The sequence below is a fragment of the Musca vetustissima genome, unplaced genomic scaffold, assembly GCF_032173495.1.
Source record: "Musca vetustissima isolate MV318-11 ecotype Yass unplaced genomic scaffold, APGP_CSIRO_Mvet_v1 utg16224, whole genome shotgun sequence".
Lineage (NCBI taxonomy): Eukaryota > Metazoa > Arthropoda > Insecta > Diptera > Muscidae > Musca > Musca vetustissima.
The window spans coordinates 126,280-136,552 of record NW_026881978.1 but is presented as its reverse complement, the minus strand read 5'-3'; the positions used below and the strand labels follow the sequence as shown (position 1 = coordinate 136,552).

At 33.6% G+C, this 10,273-nt stretch overlaps 1 protein-coding gene across 2 annotated transcripts in view; it reads right to left on the bottom strand.

The window, feature by feature from the left end:
* Positions 1-229: 229 nt before the first annotated feature.
* Positions 230-10,273, bottom strand: part of LOC133328073 (oxysterol-binding protein-related protein 9) — a 37,417-nt gene continuing 27,373 nt past the window's right edge. Inside the window, exons 7-15 of one of the 2 annotated variants that reach the window (XM_061536619.1) lie at positions 5,108-5,623; positions 4,873-5,024; positions 4,696-4,797; positions 3,178-3,352; positions 2,963-3,098; positions 2,795-2,881; positions 1,618-1,739; positions 397-502; positions 230-328 (exon numbers count right to left, since the gene is read on the bottom strand). In XM_061536619.1, the coding sequence (XP_061392603.1) occupies positions 242-328; positions 397-502; positions 1,618-1,739; positions 2,795-2,881; positions 2,963-3,098; positions 3,178-3,352; positions 4,696-4,797; positions 4,873-5,024; positions 5,108-5,623 (1,483 nt within the window). In that variant the 3' untranslated portion in view covers positions 230-241. The remainder of the gene's footprint in view (positions 329-396; positions 503-1,617; positions 1,740-2,794; positions 2,882-2,962; positions 3,099-3,177; positions 3,353-4,695; positions 4,798-4,872; positions 5,025-5,107; positions 5,624-10,273) is intronic. The other variant, XM_061536620.1, reaches the window with a different exon arrangement.

Here is a 10,273-nt window from a genome sequence, read left to right as displayed (position 1 = left end):
TTATCTGGTGTTCATTTTGGCGGCCTTTGTTTGTTTGTGATATGGAAAAGGAAAACGAGATAATGGTGGTGGTGGGGTGGTGTTTTAACTTTTGTTTTTCTTCCTCTTCTACAATGAATTAACACTGGGATTGTGGGCGTGGTGTTGGTGGCTAGGAAATGTGACATGTTATTTAAACTATATATTTCATTGCGCATTTTCTTATTAACATTACAACACTTCGTCGTCGTCTCAAGCTTTATTATCTTTGATCTTCCTTTTCCTTTAGATATAGGCGTTGACTGAGGGGTTTGGTGTAGATCCAATTTTCACCCACTGGCTTGAAATACTGAAAACAGAAAGAAATCAGATTTGGAAATTAATTTAAAAGAAACTTTAGTGTTCGGGTATGCATACCTTATGATCCCATGATATCTCAGAATCTTTTCTAGCTTTGGCGGCGTCTCGTTGTATTTGTTCGACTTTACATTTGGCATTTGTTGCCTTTTCAATGTCATTGAATCTTGGAGAAAAGAAGAAAGGATTAATTATGGAAAACAAATATACGATTTAAATTTAATATGGGTTTGTAAACTAAATAATAAAATATATATAAATGAATTTTGGGGACTTTGTGGTGGATTGGGATTTACAGATTTTTTTCAACACCAAAGGACTATAGACAGGCGTGGATTCTTAAAATATTTTTTTCAAGCACTATAGACAGGAGTGGATTTTTAAAATATTTTTTTTTTCAAGGACTATAGACAGGCGTGGAAATAATTTCTTTAAGGACTAAAATAATAATTCTTTAAGGACTATAGACAGGCGTGGATTCTTAAAATAATTTCTTTAAGGACTATAGACAGGCGTGGATTCTTAAAATAATTTCTTTAAGGACTGTAGACAGGCGTGGATTCTTAAAATAATTTCTTTAAGGACTATAGACAGGCGTGGATTCTTAAAATAATTTCTTTAAGGACTATAGACAGGCGTGGATTCTTAAAATAATTTCTTTAAGGACTATAGACAGGCGTGGATTCTTAAAATAATTTCTTTAAGGACTGTAGACAGGCGTGGATTCTTAAAATAATTTCTTTAAGGACTGTAGACAGGCGTGGATTCTTAAAATAATTTCTTTAAGGACTGTAGACAGGCGTGGATTCTTAAAATAATTTCTTTAAGGACTATAGACAGGCGTGGATTCTTAAAATAATTTCTTTAAGGACTGTAGACAGGCGTGGATTCTTAAAATAATTTCTTTAAGGACTGTAGACAGGCGTGGATTCTTAAAATAATTCTTTAAAAATATTTTTTTTCAAGGACTATAAGCTCGCGGGAATTTTTTAAAATATTTTTTTAAATAATGTTTTCAAGGACTATAAGCTCGCGGGGATTATTTAAAATCATTTTTTCAAGGACTATAAGCTCGCGGGGATTATTTAAAATCATTTTTTCAAGGACTATAGAGGATATTTTAAGAATATTTTCAATATTTTGTTGTGACTATTTTTTTATAATGATAATTTTTCATTCATTCTTATTTCTTCACCACAATATCCCCCTATTGTTTATATATTATGCAAATTAATAATAATAATTAATATAATTAAATATAATAATAAAAAAGATGATTACTTGAGTCCAGCGGTTACTTCCTTCCATACACGTCGCGATTCATATTCTTCTTGTTCAACGATTGGTCGAACTTGTTTCTTAAATATTGGTATACGATTTACATCTACAAACACTTCAGTTTTCTAGAAAATTAAAAATTTCCATGAAAAAAACAATGCAAATGCAATGCAGCAACAAAATGTTAGAAAAAATTTTGGAAAAATTATTTTCACTTAGTCAGTACAATACGACACAAAGATGGTACGACATACTCTCAAATACAAATTAAAAAAAATAACAATAAATAAAAATAAAACATTTCAAATATACGTAACATATAATTTTGGGAACCGAAAATGATTAGGATAGGTTTTCCTTTTAGTATTGGGAAAAAAGATTTAATTTTCTAGATAAACATAGACATTTGACCAGAATATTTAAGAGAGAAGTACAAGTAATCGACAGTATACAGGACCGGTTGTGGTTACAGGTGATTTGAGTAGTTTTTATTAGAGTGACAGATATAGAGTGTGATTGTTGTTGTTTCCTTTTTTTCGGGTTTCGGTTTGGAATAACAACTCAGTAGGATATAGAAGAGGATATAAATAGTATTAAAGCAAAATGTATGTATAAGAGAGCACACAATAAAATACAGAAGGCATAAAATTGTTAGTAAATTAATGTGTAATACTTGAACAAAAACACCAAACATACAACACATACATACTAAACAATTTTAATAATTAATTAAAAAAGCAAATACTTTATTTTATCTGAAAAAAAAACGATTCGAAATGACTCGTCTAATTTTTTGTACATAATTTATTGTGTACTTGGAAACGTGTGAATTTTTTAAAATAAGTTTTTCAAGGGCTAAAGACAGGAGACAATTTTTTAAAATAATTTTTGGAGGGCTAAAGATGACAAGGGCTTTGAAGGATGTCTTTTTTGGAACAGTATTGTCATTCGAACCGTTTTTTTTTAAATCTGTGAAACGTATACTTATGAAACACATATACACACACAATCTATGCAGTCCATTTATAATATAATTTGATTAAAATTTGGATATTGATTCAGTGGAGATTTTCCACAAAATATTATTTCAAATTATTATAAATGGACCAAATACAACAATGTTACACAAATCGGAAGTTACAGAAGACGACAAAACAATAAATAGAATCATATACATTACATTTGTATCATGCCATTTGGCTTCCATTAGGCCACTCCATTCGCCGGCTATTGAAACAAATGGTTTCTTTTCGTTTGGTGAATAAATCTGGACATTAAAAACAAAACAAAAATTCATAATATTAATAAAAATTCAAATAGTAATTGGAAAATACAAAACTAAACCCACCTCAGCTGTAACTTTGTTACGTTTACCACCATAAAATGGTTTTGTGAGAAACTCTACATTGGCATAATAACCCGTCTGTGGACATTTAATTTCCACTGAACCGCCCAATTCTATCCAGGGTACTGTTAAAATGGATCTGTGAGAGAAAATGCAATAAAAATGTATTTTTTTAACAAATTTATCTAAGAATAAAAAGATAAAAATCGTGTACTCACCTTCCGTAGCCATTAGGAAATGTAACAATATATTCTTCGCCATGATCCACAAGCGTTACAACACCTTCACCTATATTGTGCACACCCACCGATAGACCCAAGAATTTCGATTTTGTCCATACATGGGCTGAGAATGTGATCTTCTTGTTATAGTGTTCGGCATAGAATGCGGAAACTAAGGTGGGGAAGAGATAAAGACATTTTTGAAAATTAATTTTTAAAAAAAATAGAAAATATAAATAAAAAATGTTTCACAGGGCCAAATTTTCCTCTTGGGAAAATCCTTTTTTCTACAGAAAAAAAATCCTTAGAAACAGGATACCCATCCAGAGAAATCGTTGAACATTTTTCCTATCTTTTGAGCTAATTTATTTTTGTGTAGAATTTTTTTTTTTTTTTATAGAAATAATAATTATTAAAAAGAAAAAGGCCTTAAGAAGCTGAGGTCCGCCATTTTACCTATAGAAGAAAAGTGCCTCAAAAGCTGAGTTCCAATTTTTTTCCTTTGGAAAAAATCCTCAGAATCTGAGATGTATTTTTTTCTATAAACATATAGCATAGAAGATGAGGACCGAATTTTTTCTATAGAAAAAATTGCCCCAGAAGCGGAGGACCGAATTTTTCCAATAGAAAAATTGTCTCAAAAGCTGAGGACCGAATTTTGTCTATAGAAAAAATTGCCTCAGAAGCTGAAGACCACATTTTTTCTATAGAAAAAATTGCCTCAGAAGCTGAGGACCAAATTTTTTATAGGAAAAATAGCCTCAGAAGGACCAAATTTTTTTGTAGGAAAAAAGTTGCCTCTGAAGATGACTGACTTTTTTCCGCAAAAGAAAAAATAGCCCCAGAAGTTGAGGACCAATTCTTTTTATAGAACAAAAATTGTCTCAATTGCTGTGGTCTGAATTTTTTATATATAAAAATTGCCTGAATTTTTTCTATAAACAAAATTAACTCAGAAAAAAATTATCTCTATAAAAAAAACCCTAAAAAAGGCCTCAGAATTTGAGGACCGAATTCTTTTCTATAGCAACAAAATCCCCAGAAGCTAAAGACCAACTTTTTTTTTATAGAAAAAATCCTCAGGACCAAAGGACCGAATTTTTCTATAGAAAAAAATTAGAAACTGAGGAGCAATTTTTTTTCCAAAAAAAAAAGTCCTCAGAAGCTGAGGTGCGGATTTTTTTGCTGGAAACAATCCGTAAATCTGAGGGCAGAGATTTTTTCTATAGAAAAAAGCCTCAGAATTTTTTTCAATAGAAAAATTGCCTTAGAAATTGATGACCGGTCAGAAATTCCTTAGAATCTGAAGACCGATTTTTTTCTATAAAAAATATCCTCAGTAGTTGAGGACAATTTTTTCTATAGAAAAAATAGCCTCAGGGATTAAGACTTTTTTTATGTTAGAAAAAAGTCCGCAGGTCTCAGTCCCCTCTGCAGTGACGGATGATTTTTTCTATGGAAGAGTATTCGTTCCTTATTGGGATGTTTTTTCTATACAAGAAATTTTCAACTCACTTGGCGGATGATGTGAAACCTGTTCGGCTAAAAATGTTAATTGATTTTTACGACACCAGGGCACCGGTCCGTCGCTAACATTCTCTTCATTGGGTGTTTCACCTGCAAATGGAATTAAATTCATCATTAAATAAATTCAATACTGAATTGTATAAAGGGGGAAAATATGGTACCTACCAGGAATATCCCAATAGCATTGAAAAATTTCACCTAATATAGGATTGTAGGGTTTTTTGGCCACAGCACTTTTACGTCCAGCATGATAAGCACTTAAATACCAACGGCATACCTGTACAATACGATCACGTGGATTATCTAAATCGGCAATTCTGCAAAAGGGCAATATGAAAAAAATACAAAAACAAAAAATCATTATTCATACCAAGAGATTATTATGCACACACACACTCACTTTACAAATAAATCCGGATGGGCAAAATAATCGGCATACATTTCCAACAACGAACGTCGTTCTAATATAAATGTTGGCAGCACCACCTTCGTTAGGTCCATACCTATTTTAACTTGTGATAGTAAATGTGAAATCATTGAACCGTGCGCCTCCATGCTAATGGTTGAATCTTCTTCTTCCTCGTACAGGGCATCATAGTCTATGGAATCACGGAGTGATGAACTTTTACTGGCCACACCGACAACACTGCCATCACCGCTATAGCTCCCTCGACCACTGTTGGTACCACAAACCCCGTCTCCGCCAACACCTCCGCTCCCATTACCATTGCCAAAATCACTAACCGTACTGGATGCTGTTTGATATTCATCTTGTTCAGGCACTGAAGGTGATGACGATGTGGGAACATTTGCTGCTGCCGATGTTGTTGTTGTCGCTGTGGCAGCAGAGAAATTTATTTCGGGTGGTTTTTCATTTGCCGGTGGTGATGTATCCACAGAGAATCCTCGAGTAGCACTAAACAAAGATATAATAAAAAAGCAACAAACACATCAACAAATGAAATAAGGTGAATAGGGGGAAATGGATATGCAGAAATCCGTTATCCGCTGCTGGATATTTCAGAGACACTTGAAGTTTTTTTTTGTATGCATTTGCCATTTAGTCGGGGTATCTCATTGCAATGATTTGGGCAATAAATTTATAACAATCTGTTTTTGTATTCAGAATATGAAAAATATAAGTTTTCGGCATAGACAAGGCCTAGTGGAGCTGAAAAATAAAATTTTTAAAGAATATTTTTTCAGGGACCCACACAAGGCGTGGTTTTTTAGAGAATAGTTTGTCAAGGGCCCACAGAAGGTGAACATTTTAAAAGAATAGTTTTCCAAGGGCCAAAAAAGGCGTGGATTTTTTAAGGATATTTTTTCAGGGACCAAGGCGAAGGCAAGGATTTTTTAAGGATATTTTTCAGGGACCGAGGAGAAAGCGTGAATTTTTTAAGAATATTTTTTCAGGGACCGAGGAGAAGGCGTGGATTTTTTAAGGATATTTTTTCAGGGACCGAGGAGAAGGCGTGGATTTTTAAGGATATTTTTCAGGGACCGAGGAGAAAGCGTGGATTTTTTAAGGGAACGAGGAGAAGGCGTGGATTTTTTAAGGATATTTTTCAGGGACCGAGGAGAAGGCGTGGATCTTTTAATGATATTTTTTCAGGGACCGAGGAGAAGGCGTGGATCTTTTAAGGATATTTTTTCAGGGACCGAGGAGAAGGCGTGGATTTTTTAAGGATATTTTTCAGGGACCGAGGAGAAGGCGTGGATTTTTTAAGGATATTTTTTCAGCGACCGAGGAGAAGGCGTGGATTTTTTAGGCATATTTTTTCAGGGACCGAGGAGAAGGCGTGGATTTTTTAAGGATATTTTTTCAGGGACCGAGGAGAAGGCGTGGATTTTTTAAGCATATTTTTTCAGGGACCGAGGAGAAGGCGTGGATTTTTTAAGGATATTTTTTCAGGGACCGAGGAGAAGGCGTGGGTTTTTTTAAGGATATTTTTTCAGGGACCGAGGAGAAGGCGTGGGTTTTTTTAAGGATATTTTTCAGGGACCGAGGCGAAGGCGTGGATTTTAAAGGGTATATCGGAGGTCTGGATTTTAAAGGATTATTTTTTCAGGGACCGAGGCGAAGGCGTGGATTTTAAAGGGTATATCGGAGGTCTGGATTTTAAAGGATTATTTTTTCAGGGACCGAGGCGAAGGCGTGGATTTTAAAGGGTATATCGGAGGTCTGGATTTTAAAGGATTATTTTTTCAGGGACCGAGGCGAAGGCGTGGATTTTAAAGGGTACCGAGGAGAATGCGTGGATTCTAAAGGGCACCGAGGAGAATGCGTGCATTCTAAAAGGTGAAAGATTATTTTTTCAGGCGATATCTGTGGCGTGGATTTTTAAAAGACGTTTTTTCAGGGAATATCTGAGGCGTGGACTTTAAAAAAATTGTTTTATTCACGAAAAATCAGTAACGTGGATTTTTAAAGAATATTTTCAGGGAATATCTGTGGCGTGCATTTTTTTCAAGGACCTTCACAAGGCTTGAATTTTGTAAAGAATATTTATATATATATATATTTTTTCAGGGAATATCACAGTCATAAATTGTTAAAAAATATTTTTTTAGGTATCTCTCAAGGCCCAGACATGGGGTAGAATAGGTAGAATATTTAAAGGATACTTTTTTACAGGGACCACAAATAGGACTGGATTTAAATTTATGTTTTTTTCCACAGACAAAAATCGCTCCTCAGCTTCTAATGCTTTTTTCTAATAGAAAAAATTGGGTCAAGACTTTTTTCTATAGAAATAAGTTTTGTAGAAAAAATTGGTTCTCAACTTCTGAGGATTTCTTTCCTATAGAAAAAATTGGTTCTCAATTTCTGAGGATTTTTTCCTATAGAAAAAATGACCCTTATCCAGAAATTTTTTCTATATAAAAAATGTTGACCTCAGTTTTCTGAGGTAGCTTCTGAGTATTTTTTCTACAAAAAAACGAATAGACCTTAACTTCTGAGAATTATTTTCGAATCATTTTTTTAAATCCTCAGCATCTGAGGCAATTTTTTTATAAAAAAAAAGTTTGGTTCTTAGCTTCTGAGGCAATTTTTTTCTGTAGAAAAAAATTTCGTCTTTAGCTTCTGAAGCAATTTTTTCTATAAAAAAAATTTGTACTCAGCATTCTGAGAAATTCTTTCCATAGAAAAAAAAATTGTTACTCAACTTCTGACAAATTCTTTCTATAGAAAAAAATTGGTCCTCAGCTATAGAAAAAAGTTAGTCCTCAGTTTATAAAGCAATTATTTTCTATAACAAAAAAATCGGTCCTCAGCTTCGACTGTTTTTTTTAAATCAGTCCTCATCTTCGGAGAATTTTTTTATAGAAAAAAAAAATTTTACAACAGACAAAATTTGTTACTGTTATAAAAAATGTATACCCCAGCTTCTGACTGTTATTATTTATTCTAACATCCGCCTCATAATTTTTTTGGCTCAAATCATGTCTAAAATATTTATATTTGGTTAACGCTGTTCTCTGGTGACAAGGATGCGTGTGTGTGTCACAGCATTCAGAGTCAACCACAATGATAATGAAGTGCCATCAATTTAACAGAGACAAAAGAGGATTTGATGTGAATGTAGGTCGCATGCTGCGTTGCAGTCATCATAAATTGCGAGCCATAAATTGCGATTTACATACAATGAAGATAAAACAATTACAATTTTTATGTTTATAGAAATTTTGTTTAGAAGTGAATAACGTAGTGGTAATCGTTATATGGCCTATTTAATTTAGCGAAATAAATTTAAGAACAATACAAAAATTCTGAATTAAAAAATATAAATATATAGATGGTCCTATTTTTTCTGGAGGTCCTAGAAATTAACTCTTAAATGTTCTCAATGCAACCAATTTTTAGAAAATGTTTAAATTTCCCATAGTATTGAAATGAATTAAAAACGTGTCCGTCCCTTTAAAAAATAAAGTTTTATGACGCGTGACATTTACGCTGTCGAATAACTTAAACAGCATCACTATGGCTTCTAATTTTTTGTATTGTTATGGTGACTTTTGTTTCATTAAATTGGAATACAAGAGAAGTGTGTGTGTGTGTATGTCTGTCGTCAAATAATGATTTGATGATGAAAGTGTATTGTCTTCTACTCTGTCTCGTTGAGTAATTTGGAATGTTTTATTGTCTATACTCCCACATCCTAACTAACTTAAATTGATGTCAAGGAAGAACAAAACTCGAAACTGAAATGTCAAAAGCAGTAATAGTTCTTTGTGTCATCAGGAGAGCTGAGGGAATCATCAGCCAACCAACTAACCAACCAACCCTCATCCTACGCTAATTGTTATTAAATCAAACATTAACTTTGTGGACATTTAGTGGAAATGAATATTTTATGATGCATACTTTTAGGGGTATGATTTATTTCTTGAAGAAAAAAAAACAATTGACCGAAAAAAATTCTTAGAATCTAATAAACATTTTCTTTTTCAATAAGAAATACTTAGAAGATGAATATCAATTATTTTCTAAAGAAAAATCGTTCGAATCTGAGGACAATCTAAAAAAAACTACACAGAAGCCGAGCAAATGTAATTATTAGATTCTATAGGCCTTGACAAAATATTTATTAAAAATCCACGCTCTCTACAGATCTTGACCATTGAAAAACGTTCTTTAAAAAAATACGCAATCTACAGACCCTGGCCTTGAAAAACATTCTTTAAAAGAAACGCCCTCTACAGACCCTGACCCTTGAAAAAAATTCTTTTAAAAAATACACCCTCTACAGACCCTGGCGCTTGAAAACCATTCTTTAAAAAAATACGCCCTATACAGACCTCGAAAAATGTTCATTTAAAAATCCACGCCTAGGATAGACCTTAAAAAATATTCTTTAAAAAATCCACGCCATGGAAAGACCTTGACAAAATACTCTTTAAAAAAAATCCACGCCTTCTATAGACCTTGAAAAAATATTAATTAAAAAAACCACGCCAAATGCACGCATTGTGTACATTTACCTAAAATCGGGCGAAACTATATATGGGAGCCAGCAACGTACACAAGATTTCATTTCGGGGGGGGGGGGGGGGGCCCGGTAGTAAAAATAAAAAAATTCGCTGTTGCATACATAAATTTACTGTGAAAAAAATTCATTTCGGGGGGGCCCGGGCCCCCCGGGCCGCCCCCCTGCTTACGTCCCTGATGGGAGCTATATCTAAATCTGAACCGGGTTTCCCGCACGCCACGCCATTTTACACATAATTCAGTACGCTATGCCAAAATTCGTACAAATCTCACGATTTTCAGAGACTTTGGTGCACCATTTACCTAAAATCGGTCGAAACTCTATATGGAAGCTATATCCAAATCTACACCGATTTTCACGAAACTTAGCACAAATCTTTCTAGACTTAATTCAGTACGTTGTCCCAAAATTCGTGAAAATTTAATGATTTGCAGGGACTTTGGTACACCATTTACCTAAAATCGGTCGAAACTATATATGGGAGCTTCATTTTCACGAAACTTAGCACACATCATTCAAGACTTAATTCAGTACGCTATGCCAAATTTTGTGCAAATCGAAAGATATATAAG